The sequence below is a fragment of the Nymphalis io genome, chromosome 28 (genome assembly GCF_905147045.1).
Source record: "Nymphalis io chromosome 28, ilAglIoxx1.1, whole genome shotgun sequence".
Lineage (NCBI taxonomy): Eukaryota > Metazoa > Arthropoda > Insecta > Lepidoptera > Nymphalidae > Nymphalis > Nymphalis io.
The window spans coordinates 815,261-835,174 of NC_065915.1; the positions used below are offsets into that span (position 1 = coordinate 815,261).

The 19,914-nt window shown below is 34.3% G+C and overlaps 1 protein-coding gene across 1 annotated transcript; it reads right to left on the minus strand.

Annotated features, from left to right (window-relative positions):
* Positions 1–5,751: 5,751 nt before the first annotated feature.
* Positions 5,752–18,525, minus strand: LOC126779295 (aldo-keto reductase AKR2E4-like). Its single transcript, XM_050503289.1, has 8 exons — positions 18,381–18,525; positions 13,312–13,410; positions 12,326–12,436; positions 10,964–11,035; positions 10,283–10,399; positions 8,727–8,894; positions 7,721–7,924; positions 5,752–6,623 (listed from the first exon to the last, which is right to left on the minus strand). The coding sequence occupies exons 1-8, from the start codon at positions 18,432–18,434 to the stop codon at positions 6,429–6,431; spliced, it is 1,020 nt and encodes a 339-aa protein (XP_050359246.1). The 5' UTR covers positions 18,435–18,525; the 3' UTR covers positions 5,752–6,428.
* Between the last annotated feature and the right edge of the window lie 1,389 nt (positions 18,526–19,914).

Genomic DNA, 19,914 nt, shown 5'->3' on the forward strand with positions numbered 1-19,914 from the left:
TGCTACGGCTATATCATAAAAAAGGGGGAAAATTGGTAATTTGAAAATACAATTACATTTCTACAAATATTACACTATTATTTAATAAATTATTGTCCTCGGTGACGTTGTCAGAACCAAGAAGGTTGAGTAGAAAAGAGGTTTCGTGATATGAAAAACAAATTAATTAACTATTAAATAACTACTACTGGTGATAGAGCTTTGTGCTCGTTTGATGCTTGTTTAGGTAGGTACCACCCACTCATCAGATATTCTACCGCAAAACAGCAGTACTTGGTATTGTCGTGTTCCGATTTGAAGGGCGAGTGAGCCAGTGTAATTACAGGCACAAGGGACATAAAATCTTAGTTCCCAAGATTGGTAGCGCATTGGTGATGTAATATATGGTTAACATTTCTTACAATACCAATGTCTATGGGTGTTGGTGACCACTTACCATCAGATGGCCCATATGCTCGTCCGCCTTCGTATTCTATAAAAAAAATATTAAAAAAAACTGCTGAAAGTAACTGAAATACACTTCGCGGGCTGACGCCGGTAAATAGTCTTATTTATTTCGCCAAGCCAGCCAATTCGTTTATGTAATATAAGAATTATTTCTTACGATATTAAAAGCCAACTCCGTCGTAAATTTTAAAGAAATCTTTAATATTTTTAAGTTTTTTTTAATTATAGTATATCTTATCTCAATAATGTGTCAGTTAATATCTTAATTACAACTTCTTAATGATTCATTTGGGCTCTTAATTTGTCATTGAATATAAAATCAGTGTTGGGTATTAGTTTGACACCTGACTCGTACTGATTGGTGTGTCAATTTGGAGCTCACCACTGTGGTAGATTTAAAAGTTATTTTAAGGTAAATTCTTTTGTTTAAAAGTTAAATATTGATCAAGACAATTATTTACGGCTTTGGCCGCGTGTTAGGGGAGGGGTAGGTGTTCTTCCTTAGGGCTTAAACTTACCATTAAAATTAGTTTAACGGCTTAGCCATGAAAACTTGTCAGACAAACAAACAGACAAAGTTACTCTCGCATTTATATTATTATTATTATAGATTAACTGTTGCACTTATTATATATAAAGCTTGGAATGTAAGCAGACATGTAAATAATCTTTCTATATACAATTAAATCCATATATCGTCTTGTCAATCAACGTATTTTAGTATAAATTGAATTAAGAACGTGAAAACTTTATACCTATTACCTAAAGTTTAGTTTACAATTTTAAAAATATTAAATTAATTTTAACTTATAGTTGTATACCCGGTGTCTATTTCAAAGTCACCTTTTCGGTTGGGTTGTCTATAAGATTGCTGATTACTCATAAGTCCGCTTGTACTACACATGAATTAGTTCTAAGAACTTCATTTTACTATTTTCTAATGGTGTACAATTAGTAAAATAAATAAATAAAATAAAATCTTTGTGTCCTAAAAGCCTTTTCCGTTTTACCATATACCCAAATTTCCAAATTTAATGAAACGTAATCTTTGATTTACTTCTGATATACATGAACATATTTTTCGTCCCTCCCATACAACGTTACAGTCACGTTTATCTTAAATGCCTCGATCTTTTAAGATTAAGCTATATCGGTAGCGTTTTGCACAATAAACACATTTGTGGATAAGCAGTCCTCCGAATTACAGTAAAAGTTTGGTGATAACCGTAAATTAGCTTGAATAGGCTGAACACGGAAACCGAATAGAAAATTTCTTTAGTCTACGACAAAATGGCGCCGTGCCGACGGGCGCCGAAAATTTCACCACGCGCGCCTTACAAACGTAACAAAAGCCGAAACAGCTTCAAGGAAACATCAACCATATCGTATAAACATAAAGAATAGATTCCCTTATCAATATTTTGATGTTGAAGTATTGACTTTTCGATTCTCTTCTCGTTTTCGGCTACTGAATATCTTTGATAAGCGATTTCCAGCTTTATATTTAATGATATAAAGCGTATTTCAATTTGTTTTGAAATAGCAAATCTCTATCGACTTTATGTTTTTCGTTGGCGAAGTCATGTCTGGGTGGCGCCAGTCACTATTATCATCAATTTCAATGTATTTTAAGCCGTATATCATTACATTAGAGCTGCATTTTGAATGGTAACAAATCAAGTCGATTTATATAATAGAAGCAAGTGGAAAGCGTCGTGAAAGAGGCTATATACATAGTTTTATGTGTTAGAAGTAAATAAGGGTGAATTGTGAACCTTTAAAATATTTGTATCCATTTGTAAGATGTTCAGAACAATGACGGATAGCTTTTAAGCTTAGACAGTTGTATAGTTTTGACTTAAGCTTTCATGTTAAAAAATACATTGGTAAAATAAGACTATGTATGTATATATAGAGAAAACGGTCTGGGGTTAGTATCCGTTGGTTTTCATGCAGGATAATTCTTCGCTTTAAAATCTATATACTAAACCGGTGTTAGATTTAGATTTAATTTAATCCTGTAACGATGATTGAAACTATTTATATGAGCCCATTTGAATAAGGAATACTTTTATTCTGCTTAAAAAAAAGTCATATTAATTATTAAAAAAAGATATTTATTTTATATTTAATATTAAGTAGGGGACACCCGAAATCGAACGAGTCTTGAATAATTAGAAAACAAGAAGAACCGAAGAACTCAACTATATACTTTTATGTTATTACTGCATCGATACACAGCGCGCACCGTGAAGCTCTCAGGTGCTATATTTTGCTGAATTGATCGCTCTAAAGCTAATTTGCTCAATATATTCATAAAATATTATATATACTTTTAGTGAGATAACATTTAGTTTAAGTCCTATTGATTTCATGTATTACTTTGTTTGTGAATGTCCCACTGCTGGGTTAAAGCCTCCTGTCCTTTTAAGGAGAAGGTTTGGAGCTTAACCCACCACGCTGTTCCAATGTGGTAGAATTTCAGTGAAATAAAACACATGCAGGTTTCCTCAGGATGTTTTCCTTCACCGCGAAGCACGAGATGAATTATAAATACAAATTAAAAGCTTAGTGTTGCTTGCCTGGGTTTGAACCATTAAGATTCAAGCGCAATTCCATTAACTACTTGGCAATTTCGGATCATATATATATATATACAAGCGAACACGGTAGACGTCGTTTGCCATACAGATATTTTTTTTCATTTGGTGACATACTGAAAACAGTGCCACCTACAGGGTCCAATTGTGTTTTCAAATCATCCAGGAACCCGTTGAAATACACGTAAAATTTAATCCGAATCAGTCCAGTCGTTTAGAAGTTAGGTGACAAATACACGTATTATGTATATTAAGGTATATAACTTAATACATAAGTTTGTAAATTGATATACTATATATTATATGGATAATGAATTAATATATTTTTAATTGCAGCGATGAAAGTACTACCCAGTGATAATAAATCAGTTTTTTCTGAGCCATATTTTACGTGAACTGTCCGTTTCAAACTTTCCCATTTCCTGATAACATTATAACGAAGATTTAGTTTAACTGTAATTAAGTATTGTAAGTTAGTGTTAGACAAGTAGGTCTCGGGATGAACATTGAAAAGACCAAAATTATGGCAAACCGTCATGTATCCCCGAGACCAGTGGTCGTAAATGGCTCTCCACTTGAAGTTGTGCAGGAATATATCTACCTGGGCCAAACTATACAACTTGGCCGGCACAACTTTGAGAAGGAGGCTAAAAGAAGAATACGTTTGGGCTGGGCGGCATTCGGGAGGTTACGTCATATTTTTGAATCGTCGATCCCACAGTCGCTTAAGACCAGGGTCTTCAATCAGTGCGTCCTACCTGTAATGACTTACGGTGCCGAAACGTGGACACTTACCGTAGGACTGGTCCACCAATTTAGGGTCGCTCAGCGAGCAATGGAACGCGCGATGCTTGGGGTTTCTCTGGCAGATAGAATCCGAAATGAGGACATTCGCCAGAGAACTAAAGTCACCGACATCGCGCTTAGAATTAGCTCGCTGAAGTGGAAGTGGGCTGGTCATGTCTCCAGGCGCATTGATGGCCGATGGAGCCGACACGTGTTGGAGTGGAGACCACGCTTAGGCAAACGTAGTGTAGGACGCCCAGTGACAAGATGGGCCGACGATTTAAAAAAGTTGGCAGGTTCGGGATGGATGCGGACTGCCCAAGATCGGGATGGTTGGCGTTCTATGGGGGAGGCTTTCGTCCAGCAGTGGACGGCAAAAGGCTGAAAAAAAAAAAATAAAAAAAAAAAAAAAGTTAGTGTTATTTAAAATAGAGTTGAATGTTGTTTTTAATTCAATTCAAAAGTTTTGTTGGCCGGTAATGTAGATTAAAGATTTTTATAAAGCAAGAAAAGCCTTCAAAAAATACTTTCCTTGGAGAGAATGTAGGTTTTGTGACATAATTACCCATTAAAACGCTTGTGATGCCTTTTACCGAAGTAGCTAGATTTTTTTATAGAATAGGAAGGCGGACGAGCATTTGGGCCACCTGATGGTAAGTGGTCACCAACGCCCATAGACATTGGCATTATAAGAAATATTAACCATCGCTTATATCACCAATGCGCCACCAACCTTGGGAACTAAGATGTTATGTCCCTTGTGCCTGTAATTACACTCGCTCACTCACCCTTCAAACCGGAACACAACAATACCAAGTACTGCTGTTTTGCAGTAGAATATTTGATGATTGGGTGGTACCTACCCAGACGAGCTTGTACAAAGCTCTACCACCAGTAAAAAAAATATATGTGATATTATGATTTGAGTAGGAAAGACTCGTCGCAAACCCGACTCAAGGATGCTTGTTACAAGTCTTCTTAATCTCATTAATATAAAGACCGGGCCGTTCCGAAGGTACGTAGGCCCACATGATCTGCTAACTACCAAGTGCCGTATAACACAAGCATCGAGTACGTCGTACACTATGACCGGCACAGATGGCTTGGATGTACCACGTCTTGGTGACTGGCCTTCATTCCAAAAATATAGCTATTCAACTTAATACCGCGGGTATAAGGAGTGAACTAAGAGTGATTTTTCTTCTATTAAAAACATCAGCACCCAACCAAATAGTGGCGAGAAACTAACCCTCGCAAAAACATCTCTAAGTAAGGTTGGCGCCAGGCAGACGGCTGTGAATGTGTTTTTTTAAGTATATGTGTTATAAAACACATTATGGATGAAAAAGGATATACTATCCTTTAATTTAAGCAATGTCTTTTTAAAGGCGCCAAGAGAATGCGAAGTACCTATTTCGACAATTTTATATTTTATGATTGTATGAATAAATGTCCTTCTCGAATAAGTATTGTATATATATATATATATATATATATATATATATATATATATATATATATATATATATATATATATATAATATATATATAAATATATACAGTAATTTTAAATATGAACTGTTCATAAAAGTACCTAACTTTAATGGAATTAAACTTTCAATATACTTAACTACATATGAATTAAAAATACATTATGTATACAGTATATATTTATTATTATTGTACTTGAATTTGAAAAAATACGTACTTGACGCACAGCTACAGCGCCATCTAGTATCGGTATTATGAAATTTTGTAATTCGCCATCTAGTAGCAAGTAGAAGAAGATCATATGTACATTTGTATGTACATAATAATTCTATAAGTATTTATGTGTGCTTATTTAAATATATACTAAAATGATATACAATTGTTCTTAATGTTTTGAGGAGATGTGGAGATAAGTAAGGGACTTGAATGGATAAAAACATTTTTAATGCATAGTAATAGAAAAAGACAAAAAATATTTATTATTAAAATTCACAATACATTTAATATGTAAAATTAGTTTGATTATTTTAATTGGCCAATAACTAACAAAACGATTTTGTAGGATCTGAGTTAACAATTATAGGTAGGTAAAATATAATTTCGATCAGACATTTTTTTAACATACCAATGTTAAAAAAATACCTGAAAATTAAATGGCTACATCTATGTATATAAAAAAAACGTATAGCCAAATCATATAGCGCAATATTTTTAATTTTAAAATTTACAAAATGATTACTGATTATTAAGGTTTTCAAAAGTGATAATTTAGGTGATTTGAAAAGGCAACTCCATGTATGTATTATCATTTAATCATCATAAATACTATTGCCATAAAAATTAATCTTTCAGATAAACAAAACCTTTGCTGAAAATGTGTGATTAAAATGGCCCGAAGTATTCGTCGCCTGTCATATCGGAATAGTTAGTATCTGCCCTAGATTTATACATAGGCCTATAGGCACCAGCCTAAGAAAAAATGAATCAATTTACTTTAACTGCTTCTGAATGGAGGGCCTCAATGTCAAAGTGCCTGGGTTTCGGATCTCTAGGTCCAGGCCTGTTAGTATTGATATATAAATGTTGCGTGTTGGGTTCATTTAATTATTCGTCAAGTTCAAAGGGATAGAATTTCGACGTAGCCCAAAATGATCTCAGATCTATCGTTCTGTAGTTCCGGTCGAAACTCTTAAGAAGATCTTTGTCTTCAGCTTGGAGCTCAAAGTCGAAAATATCAACATTCTCCATCAAACGTTCCTTCTTCACTGTTTTTGGAATTGGCACAACGCCAAGTTCAAACTGGAATTAAAAAAAGTAAATAAATATTCGCAGGAGGATATTAGTAGTAACTAGCGCCATCTAGCGACGAGTGGATAGCATAATAATAGTACATAAACAGGTGACATAAATAATACTTCATATTGACATCAAGGAATACAAGCAAGGAGATTTGGAAGTCAGTTGCAAATATTTAGATAAGATTAATTAAAATCCGCGCACGATCGTAACGGAATACGATATTTTGGAATTGGACACTCACTTTGGCAAACTCTTGTGACTTGTTTGTTAGTGTGGATTACGAATTAAGAATTTATTTCCCAAGAAAAAAAAGAATACAATTCTCTTTATATATTTGAGAACACAAGATTAATAAACCACTTATATATTATATACACAATACAAGGGCGTTACACAATAATAAAGAACAAAATATATTAAACTGTTCACTTAAAATAATGTAGATATGACAAATCCAAGATGCAATATTACGATGCGTATTATCGTCTTTAGCTAATTTACAAATTGTCAATTAGTGTGAGGAGAGAGGTAGAATTTTGAAACACCAATGACGCGAAATAATTTCTGCAATTGTAAATATATACAAAGAACCAAACACATCTTAGACATAATCTGCTAAAATCATGTTCCTCTTTTGTATTTGAATTCGTACAATTATTGTTCGGAATTACTATACTAACGCTTTATCGCTCCAGAACATTTTAGATTTTTCTAGACACGGTTCAATGCCAGTCTGATAACACGCAGATTATATTAATTATTAATATTATTATAAATAATATTATCTCTCTTAATAAATTTAATATTAGGAAAATTTGAAGAAGTTTTGATTTTTTTTATCTAATTTAATATGTAGTAGTCCCTTTCTTTTTCTCTTAATTATTTTTTTTTTTTAATTTTTACTTATGTTTTACGTCTTCCTTCTTTTATTATCTGTATTTAATATAATATGTTTTAATTGAATATTGGGAACAACTAGGTAATGGTTAAGTTTTATTAAAATTTATTGTTTTATTTAATATATTTGTACTGTTCATTTCCAAAATAAATAATAAAATTATTATCTTTCGATTAAGAGGGATAGTTGACATACTTACTAGATATCTTAAAACGATTTGCGGCACGGTCTTTCCGTGACGGTTAGCGAGTTTGACGAGTTCAGGGTCGTCAACGCGTGGCGGTGGTGAATTCGAAGTCGCTTTACTCGGGAACAGCGATCCGAATGGCGTGTACCCCATCACCGCTATACCGTGATCGCGAGAGAACTGCCTCAACTGTTCTTGTTGGAGATTCAAATTGACCTGGAGGAATAATAACGTTCCTAGTATATTTATTTGACCGACTCACTGTTCTTATGGCTAGCTTATAACTCTGTAGATATCGGGGTTCAAGGTTCAAGCCCCGGGTCGCGACGATATAAAGTTATTGGCTTTTGCTGTCAAGAGATTCTCAATCGCCTATCGTCGGATTGCCGACCGATCGGATTATGAAAGTGATTGAACAGTTCATCTGTGTTGCACGCACCTGAGCACTATAATATATCATTCGATGAAGTTAGTCCTTAGGACTACCTCACATGAGCATGTTACGATATCTTGTCGTGAGGTTTTTCGACATGACATTGCATATTATACAAATTCACGTCATGAAATTGTATCATGCACATGGTACGTTCGCTGTATATTTATGTGTTAAGGCCAAAGGGCTGTCCTTAAGAATTGCCGCACTGAGGGAAATCGTACAGAAGTGAGAACATTATCACTGAAAGTCTGCAGTCTTTAGAACTGGATAACCCTACGACAAAAGTCCAACCTGTGCACATACATTTGTGCACTAAAATATATTCAGTGTAAAAGTTAATAGTAGTAGTTATTCAGTCACGAGGATTATATTTGTTGGTGGTAGGGCTATCAGCTATGTGAGCCCAGATGGCTGCCCACCACTCATCACATACGCTACCACCTTACATTGGCGATGTGTGACAAGGTTAATACTTCTTCAGTGCCAATGTCTATGGGTGCTATAGACCGCTTATCATCAGATGTGGGCCATCTGATGATAAGCGGTTAATAGCGCCTTTTAATTAAAAGAAAATGTTATAACCTCAACTTGGAGCACGGCGGGAGCGACGTCGCTGCTGTTGATTAGTCTCTCCAGCTGTTGGACGTTGAAGTTGCAGACGCCGATGGACCGAGCGAGGCCCAGCTTTTTCGCCTCCACCATACCTTGCCAGGTTTCGACGTAGTCTATTTCGTTGACCGTGTTATTTGACTGAAATAAAAATTGTCATAGTGCCTTTTGTCATGTTTATTAAAATAAACTGTGTTAATGATAAATCATCCTGTGCTTACGTGTTAGTTACAGCAGAGTCAACCGCCATAGGCTGTATCCACACTATCAAAGATTTAATCAAAAGATGTACCATAGACAATTTAGTACTTTTTAATTATTTGACACATTCGTAACAAAAATTAGACATTATTATCGACATTTTTTTGTGTGTGTATATAGCCTAGCCCTGTTCAAACTTTGAACTATTCAATTTAAACTACCGTAACCGTAACAGCCTGTGAATGTCCCACTGCTGGGCTAAAGGCCTCCTCTCCTCTTTTTGAGGAGAAGGTATTGGAGCTTATTCCACCACGCTGCTCCAATGCGGGTTGGTGGAATACACATGTGGCAGATTTCAGTGAAATTAGACACATGCAGGTTTCCTCACGATGTTTTCCTTCACCGTAAAGCACGAGATGAATTATAATCACAAATTAAGCACATGAAAATTCAGTGTTGCTTGCCCGGGTTTGAACCCACTATCATCGGTTAAGATTCACGCGTTCTTACCTTGGGCCATCTCGGCTTTAAACTATATATAATAAAATTATAAAAAAATAATATATGCGCCTAAACGGTAGCCTGGAATACAGTGCTTGGAATTAATTTTTACCCGTATATAATATACCCCCGGACAAACAAACAAACAAAAATAAAAATAATATTTATTTTAGTTTTTATGACTTGTGAATAGCCATTTTATAAAAGGCAGATATTGTAATCACAATAAATTTAATTTATTTAAGGATTCGATGCCAGACAAGGTCAGAAAAACAGGATATTATATACCATATAACGGTGATATAGCGAGGCCAAATCTGTGTATGTATTGTCGAATAAAACATAATATTAAGCTGATACAATCATTTTGCAATCTTATATTATCTCGTTTACATATCGCTTGCTATAATTATATAAAAATAAAGTTAATTTAATTCGTCCGTATTTAATTAGTATTGTATATGGAATAATAAAAACTCGTAGATATGTTTGTAAATGAACTAAAACAACGGTTGGCAACTGACTAACTTTCTTGTCAACATTTTTTTGGTGCATTTTCGGTCGTTCGGACGTTTTTGTGTGAGTGAGTTTGTTGTATACATACATAGATACTTAATATATAGATAGTCAAATTGAAAACTTCCGCTCGAAAAAAAGGCAAAAGAATGTCAACAGCGATAAAATTTGTAATTTTAATTAACAAAGTAATAGCCAGGAGACGATCCTAAATTTAACCCCCGAGTCATCCATTTTATCCACGAACTGACTAATTTTATTTTATTTTTAATTTAGCATTATTAATGTTGCCTGTTATAAAATATACTTACATAAGTTGATATAGGCCAGTGGACTAGATATAGATCGACGTATTCCAAGTTGAGTTTAGCGAGCGATTCCCGAAGCGATGGTACCACATCTTGACGGGCGTGTTTGTCGTTCCATAGCTGAAAATATTGAACCGAAGTTAGATGAGGACAAATAAATGAATAAAGAAGTACATAGCAATATAAATTACAAATACATAGGGACTGTAACAATGATTGCGTGAATGATAACAATATATCCTTTTTGAATCCAATTCTTGGGTGAAAAAATGAAAACGTTTTACAAATTACTTCGCTTAAATGCATTCAACTTTCATACTTCGGATAATGCGTTTTGGTTATCAGATATTCGAATATTTAACCAAGAAAATGTTTAACAAGGATCATTATCGACTCTGCAGATATGATCAGGAATGCTATTCTGTAAGAACTTACCAATGCAATGATGACAAATCATGTGTGTGAGTAATATACAATTTTGATGCGTGTATTTTTGAATAATTAGTACGGTCAATATCAATTTCTGACAACCATGACCGTATTCACGGTGAGTTTCGAATTTGTTCTTACGGAGTACCCTACTGCTCAATGCTTAAGCTTGCTAACTTTCTGCGTCGTTTGCATTAGTTATCTTTCGTATTGCTTTCTGATGTGTCAATTATCTCATCATAAGACTGTTATTACCTTTGTAGTGATGAAAACATCTTCCCTTTTCACGTCACCGTTTTTAATCTTCTTGTTTACAGCTTTTCCCACCTATAGAGATAATAAAAAAAAGAATAGTAAAAAATAGTAATTGTCTATGGTATAATTAATCTAATGTCTTTGATAGTTTGCCAATGCGCCACCAACCTTGGTAATGACGATGTTATGTTCTGGTGCCTGTAGTTATACTGGCTTACTCAACTTTCTAACCGGAACACAACAAAACTGTTGCTGTTCTACTGTCAGAGTACGTAATGAGTGGATACGCAGCAAGCAAGTAGGCCGCAAGCCTTACAGTACATAATACGCATAATTAATAAGTAAAAATAACGTCTTGTTGTCTCACTGCTGGGAAAAGCCTTATTCCCTCGAGGAAGCTTGGAGTGTGGTTTGGTGGATACATAGCTGAGTATCATGAATGAGCAGCTTGGTGAAATATCCAACACCTTCTCATAACGAGAAGAGGCCATAACCCAGCGGTGGAACATTCACGAGTTATTTTTAGGAAGCATCATTAACAATCAATAACCAAAAAAACACAAGTTGTAGTGCATACTATATAAGAACTATTAGCAATCCCATGAAATATGTAAATCTAAGGTTTGTTTACCGTTACTCCTTCGATTGAAATAGACTATTTTATATATAACTATTAACCACCCGTCCCGAATTATTTGTTTGTTTCGCTTTCACGTTTTAAGTTTTCAACCGATCATCATGAAATGTTGTATACCCACGACTTACAGAAAAGAAAGGTGTCCTAACACTCACGTGGACTAAGCCACGGACGAAAAGCCAGGCTTGTAATGCTGTCTATGAATAAATTCCCACTTTTATGTTGAAGAACACACAAAGAATATAACCTGTTGTTTTCGTCCAAAAAACTTTGCAAACTTAGTCAGTTGTTCTGCGTAGGCGTACGTAAAGTTTCATCACAATCGGATGTGTGTTGTAGAAACATATAGATGACAAACAAACAAAGAAACGTTCATTTTATTTATTAAAGAATATAGATTTTTTTTAATAGAATAGGAAGGCGGACGAGCATATGGGCCACCTGATGGTAAGCGGTCACCAAACGCCCTTAGACATTGGCATTGTAAAAAATGTCAACCATTTCTTACATAGCAAATGCATCACTAACCTTGGGAACTAAGATTTTACGTCCCTTGTGCCTGTAATTACACTGGCTCACTCACCCTTCAAAGCGGAACACAACAATATCAAGTATTGCTGTTTTGCGGTAGATTATCTGATGAGTGGGTGGTACATACCCAGACGAGCTTGCACAAAGCCCTACCACCAGTTAAAAATATAGAATTTTATAATATTAATTAATACCTGTTCCTCGGTGAAATATATATAAGCTGTGTCGATGTGCCTGTATCCAATATCGATGGCGGCTTCGACTGCTTTCTCAACTGAGTCACTTGTCACTTTATGCACCCCACCCTAAAAACAAATGTTATTTATTACACCCCCACTCGACAAATGACAAAAAATAAAAAAAATTAAAAGTAACAGTGTATCCCTATAAGGAAAGACTTCATCTTCAGGAGAAGACTTGAAGCATAATCCAATCGAACGACAGTCCAGTGCGAGCTGCTGGATTTACATCAGCGCCACTAACGTTGGGAACAAGGATATTATGTCCCTTGTGCATGTAGTTACACTGGTGCCCTTTTCAAACCGTAACCACAGATTATATAACACTATTCAGTACCGGAACACAGCACTACTATACTAAGTATTGCTGTTTGGCGGTAGAACATATGATAAGTGAGTGATACTCAGACGAACTTGCACAAATCCAATATATTTACGCATTTCTTTAATTCCTCTTCTGATATACATATGTATATCTGGTACAAATTATGGAAGTTAAAGCAAGGAGTGCATGGTAACACTTTCAGGGACTTTTACTAACAATAATTGTTATGATGTCTATAGGCGCTTACTGTATGTGAAAGTGTTGTATATATAATCGTATGTACAAGGTAAGAAAAAGATTTTTATGTGGCAATGGAGTACGTCTTTATGAACGTGTCTGGACTCAGTCCTTTTAAATCACCTGAATCTTAACCAAGTTTATGATTTCCAAGATAAACCCCACTCAATTTCATGTACTTCTTTTTGAAGTTATAATATAGGTAAAGGAAAACATTGTGAGGAACTGCATGTGCTGGATAAAAAAAATAAAATAAAAATCTGGCATGTACAACCACCAATCTGCATTGGAGCAGCGTGGTAGAATGTCGAATAAGTTCCTAATTTACTTAACTTAAAGGCCTTAGCCCAGCACTTGTCCTCTACAGACGATTACATACCTTTCCATCAAAACCAAGCCAGGTTCCTAGACCGAATGCAGGCATGGAGTTTCCATCATTAAGTTTGATCTTCGGAGCAACACCGGCTGGAGGCACAGACTGTAACAAATATTTGCACATAAAATTTTCTATTTTCTTATTTATTCTTTATAATGATCATGATGTCGTCATGACCGATTTCGGCCGCGGTGGCCAATCTCAAAGGAGACTAGCCAAGTGCGCGGGACATGCACTATAATAGTGCATATTCCGTTAATCTCATAGTCCGATGGGACGGCAATCCGACCAACCGGCAACCGGAGAGAGTTCAGACGCAGGACGGCTTTGCGTGCTTTCCGAGGCAATAAAGTGTACACACTTCCAACTTCTAGACTCCAGGCTGAGAATTTTAGTCCCAACCTGGAGTTTGAACCTCGGATTCTGCGCCACTATTTAGACTTACGAGGCAGTCATCTCTTGCTTTACAATGTACCTCCTCCCCCAAACGACACATTTTTACGACTCGTCATAAAAATACTACTTTGGTATTTTATTTTTTTGCTTTTTGTGGTAATTAACCACAGGAAAAATTTAACATTATTCAAAACAGAATCAAATATATATTGTTGTATATCGATCGATCATTATAAAGGACGACTGTTTGGATTTTTTTGCGTGTTGTTTTTGTTAAATCATTCATTATTTTTGATCGGTTGAGTAATTGAGACTTAACAGTCTGTATCTTCACAAACGTATCATCCGTGCCTTATTGTATCCCGTCTATACAGCATCACAATAAAATTATTAATGACAAACTTTGACTTTGATATTAATTATATAGTATTCATATGGAAATACAAATTTGAATTGAACTTCATTGATTCGGAATGTGAGACAGCCTTCCTTGGAATGGATTGTTCAACATTAAAACATGCATTTCTCATTTATGTTAAAAAACTAACATTTAAATGTCAAGTATGACTTTAAATTAACTTATTATATATTCCGATTCGAAAACATTTAAATTTATTAAACAACATTTATAAAAAAGCAACCGCATGTTTATTCTACCGAGAAGAACCGGAAAAGACTCAATATTCTTAATATTTAACTTTATTTGTTATTAATATTTTAATTCCAATTATTATTTCTGTGAATTTGAATTGTAGACATATTTTTGCAAGAAGACACTTCATTTATATATGTTTAATGGCTCATTTGTATTTATTATTGTACTCCTTGGTTGACATTTTAATAATATATATAATATATATTCTTTATGAACATCAACGAATACTAACTCCAATGTCTTCTATAATTGATATTATCCTGTGTAGTATATTAAGTCTTTTTTTTATTAAAAAAACTAGCTGTGTCCGCGGTTTCACCCGCGTATAACTTAAAAAAATTCCTAAGAGCAGATAATATTTCAGTATATACAACATTTTTAGTTTTACTTTCGTAGGATATTAGTATTTTTTCAAGAAAACAAATACGTATGTATGTTTGAATACTTTCAAACAACCTACTCAACTACCCGTTGAAATAATATGTCAAAACTATAAAAAGTAATAAAAACTGTCTATGTCTATTTTCGGTCTTATCTCGATATCTTTCATAAGAATTAATATTTTGTAACAACGAATTTGCAAATAATGCATTATCTTAGAACAAATTTGATTACCATACCAAAAGTTACAGTCAACCCTAAAAGATAGACATATATCTACGCATGCGCGAGTTAACCGACACTCAACAGTATAACCTGAACCCTATTTAATATGATTGATCGTATAGATCTGAGTTCAACTTACATTGGAAGTAATAAATTCTCTGAAACTGTCCATTTTTTAAAACTTAGTTTTGTTCCTATAAATTTTCAATCATCATCATTTTACAGACTATCATTTATCTAACTAAAGTTTCGACCAATTCAACTGAACAGTTATTTTATAGCAATTTTATCGAATAAATGTTCAACGTGATTCTTTTAATTGACATAAGTCTATTATTTATGAACCGATTGAAATAAGACAAACACTAAATTTTAAGTGAACTTAGCCATAATACATTGGCGAAAATCACACACAAATCCGTTAAACCGTTTCTAAGATTAGCTTGCACAAACGCATATAGAAATAGATAAACAGACAAAAATTCCAAGAATCATTGTTTTGTGTTCTATTGCGTTGGTAACGGCCCCCGGTAATCGTTTTACTGATATATCTTAACTACATACGGTACGGTTTTTGCAGCGCACGCCAGAATGGCCCGCAGGTAGGAGTTTTTTTCCGACTTATATGATACTTATTGTTATATTTTGGCCGATTTAATCAATAGCTGTATAAATTATAGCCTATATGTTATTCTGATGTATGAGCCATATTATTGTGAAGTTTCATTAAAATCCATTCAGTGGTTTTTACGTAAAAGAGTAACAAACATCCATACAAACTTTCGCGTTTATAATATACCAGATTGGTTGAAAAGAGTAACTATTAAAGTTCTTGCCGGTTCTTAGAGTAACTATGAAAGTTGTATCCGGTAGCTTTACATCAAATTTTATATCGTAACCTATCAAAAGTATAAAGTTTATTTTGAATTTGAAAAAATTGTTAATACATTAAAGCGTAAAAAACTAACTCAGTTTCGCATAATATTAGCTAGGGTATAAATAATACAAAAGCTTTTATGAAGGCCGTACAAGTAACCTTCCTTTATAGATTCTAGAAATCTATCTTTTGCGTAATATTGCCGAATATAGATTATTATTATATAAGATAGATTTTTAATTAGACTTTTAAAAACAAAAAAGGGTGAGTGAGACAGCTTAACATCTTAGTTTTCAAGATTGATAGCGCATTGGAAATTTAAGAGATAGTTAATATTTCTTATAATGCTAATAATGCCTTCGGTCTTATCGTTATGTAACAGTAACAGCCTGTGAATGTCCCACTGCTGGGCTACGGCCTCTTTTCCTTTTTTTGCGGAGGAGGCTTGAAGCTTATTCCAAAATTTAATTTCATAACAATTAGTAGTCTTTATTCATGACACAACGGTTATTGCTGACAAAGAAGACAAACTGAATAAAAAATCTATTTATTTATGCAACACAAAAATAATAATAAAATGAGCAAAAAACAAACAAATCAAAGTTTAAATACAAATATAGATATATTAAAAAGGATAGAAAAAACGCATAAATTCACACCCATAACAACGAAATAATACATTATCATAGTGCGATGTAACGGACATTGAAATGATCCAAAAAGGTATTTATTTCAAGTATTAGCCTTCGATAGAGGTCAAAATAGTCAAGTATCCGACGAGCCAAATTGTATTTTTAAAAATTAAGGAGTAAATTAAACACGTCCGAACAGGTTTATATGCTTAATAAAATTTAATTTTAATGTCTAAACTCTAAATGTCATCCCACAAATTTACTTAGTTAGCTATGCCAACCAGCAGACCACCCAACGATATGCAGTTTTAGGCTCTCACTGTGAATACTCTGTGTGTACTGTGTGTACTGTGTGTACTGTGTGTACTGGTTGCATAACTAGATATAGTGTGTTGTACAGCTTATAGAATAGCTAGTTACAAATAGCTTTACATGATTTCCTGAGGCACGGAGTGTAAGTTCTGCCAACTTGCAAACACCGAGCTTCTACGCGAATGAATTTATAAAAAAATTATTGGCCCAACCCGCGACATGAACCTGAGACTTATCTATTACTGCATTGATAAATAAATATTTACACTTAAATAACGATGTTTAAAATACTCATGCTAAAATAAAATTTACATAATTAAGTATATTTGCGATTTTTTCTCATTGAATCGCAACATCAATTCACTCAGCACAAATCAAATCAAAATATACCCTTTACTTTTATACGGCTTTATTCTAGCCGAAGATTACATGAAATTAAATTAGAAGCTACCACCGGTTCGGAATGTAGATGCTACCGAGAAGAACCGGTAAGATACTCAGTAGTTACTTTTCGACATTAAATTACATAGATAATTAATACAATACAATACTGGTGTTAGGGCTTTGTGCAAGCACCTCTGGGTAGGTAGGCGGAACAGCAGTACTTGGTATTGTTGTGTTCCGGTTTGAAGGGTACGTGAGCCAGTGTAATGACAGGCACAAGTGACACAACATCTTAGTTCCAGAGGTTTGTGGCGCATTGGCGATGTAAGCGATGGCTAACATTTCTTACAATACCAATGTCTATGGGCCTTGGCGACCACTTACCATCAGGTAGTGCCCATATGATCGTCTGACTATCTATTCTATTAAACAAAAAAACTTTTGAGTCATTATTTTCCCGCATGTAAATCAAAGAATACTAGCTCCATCATTTTTTATCATATATATAATCATTTATTGAATAATACGTCTTAATAGTTAAAGTTTTCTTCACACGTTATTTAAACTGGCAAAGCTTTCCCGAGGATGCATTGACTTTAGAGCGCCGGACGACCGTCGAACGGTAGCATGCGCAAGCGATCCCATGGCGCTCCTTGTTACACGGAAAGGGTACCGTTGGTTTTTTTAGCAAGTATTCCGATGTTTTGGGTGCATTTGACGCTTTGGACACCGTTGAGCCCCACATACCCCCACTATTTCCGTTGGGGAAACGCGTAACGCGTTTGTCCAGCGTTAAAAAAAAGGATTCATTGACTTTGCGAAGACAGAAATCTGGTGTTACAAGTTTTTTTTTTATTTCTTGTGCTTACACAACGTTTTTCACTTTTTCTATAAAATAATCAATATTAAAATGAAATAAAATCAAAATTCTTTATTAAACATAGAAGAATTACACTTACTTATTGATAGTCAAATTAGAAACTACCACCGGCTCGGAAAAGAAATACCCTGATCTGAAAACTGGCGAAAGAAACTCAGGGGTTTTTTTTGTCATAATATATACTTTTTTTATCAGGATATATTTCTTAACTATGATTATATAAATGTACATAATATCTTTGAAAATATATATACTGTGATGCCTTAATTATACCAACTTTTTTAAAAACATCCTGAATATATTATACAGATATATTAAATATATACTTACAAGACATGTGACCGCTCCAACATAAAACGAAACTATATAATACAATTTCCACATTATATACAAATATTTATGTATTTTTATTTTAAACGAGAAACGACAAGACACCACGATACTTAGATCACAACTGAGAATGCGTGCTAAAACTTCAGCGGCTTGGAATGATTGAGACGAGAAGGGCCTGTTTCTATAATAATATATATTCAACGTAGTTGCAATATATTACCAACGGCTAAGCCTGTTTGTTTAGCTATTTACTTTGCATGGAATATCAGTACATATATATAAAATAAAGCCCCTCGCCAAGTCTGTCTGTCTGAACGCGATAAATTCAAAAACTAGGTGGCAGGGCTTTATGCTAGCCCGTCTGGGTAGGTCCTACCGATTTATCAGATAGTTTTACCGCTAAACAATAATACTTAGTATTGTTGCGTTCCGGTTTGAATGCTGAGTGAGCCAGTGTAACTACAGGCGCAAGGGACATAACATCTTAGTTCCGAAGGTTGTTGGCGCAATGGAGATGTAAAGAATGGTTAATATTTCTTACATCATTAATGTTCGGGCGTTGGTGACCATTTACCATCAGATCACCTATTTGCCTGTTCGTCTACCCTACGCTACTACTACGCCTATAACGAAAAAAAAAAATCCAAATGGATTTTCATACGGTTGTCACTGATAGACGAAATTAAAAAAGAGGAAGGTTTCGGTGTACAGTTTATTAAGATTTTGTCAAATTGGCTGAACATGACGATGAATGTTGAAGGTGTCGGAAAAAATTATGCCGACTGGGAGCTTTACTGACGTGTACCGAGTACCCCATTAGAGGTGTATGTATTACGATATAAAAGTCTATGCAGACCCTTATTCAGCCCGTGCGAAACCGGGAGAGGTAGCTAGTAAATTACAAATATGTAATAGATTAATGTTTTTAATTGGCATTAAGCTTAAATCTCTTGTCAGTAAAGATAATTAGACAATATGTTAAACTTTAAATAAAGATTTTTGCTTTGCATTTGCATTTACTTCAAGATTGAAGTGTTTCAACCGTAAACGTAACAAAGACATAATTTGGACGTATGTATAATATAATAATAACTCCAGACCGATTTCGGTCACGGCGACCAATCTCAAGAGAGATTAGCCAACTACACAGGAAATATTATAGTGCACAAGTGTGTGCGCAAACACAGGCAAATCGTTTTGTTTTATAAATATTATAATATATTTTCATCTATCTACTTATATACATCTTAATTTTACTTCCAAATATTTCATGTCAATTCAACTTGTAAGTTGTTGATTTATCCATTGGTAAAACTAAATAGTCTTTAAAATAGTCTACAGTACAGTATTAAAGATTAGGTTAAAAAAACATTTTCGTGAAATGAAAAAATATGTTAGCCTTCAAATGTAATTTTCAATCTGGTCACACCGATTAATATTACAAGACTGGCAATTACTAAAAGCCATTAAGCGATAAATGATTAGAAAAAAAGAAAAAAAAAATACTAGCTTATATATTCATATCACATAT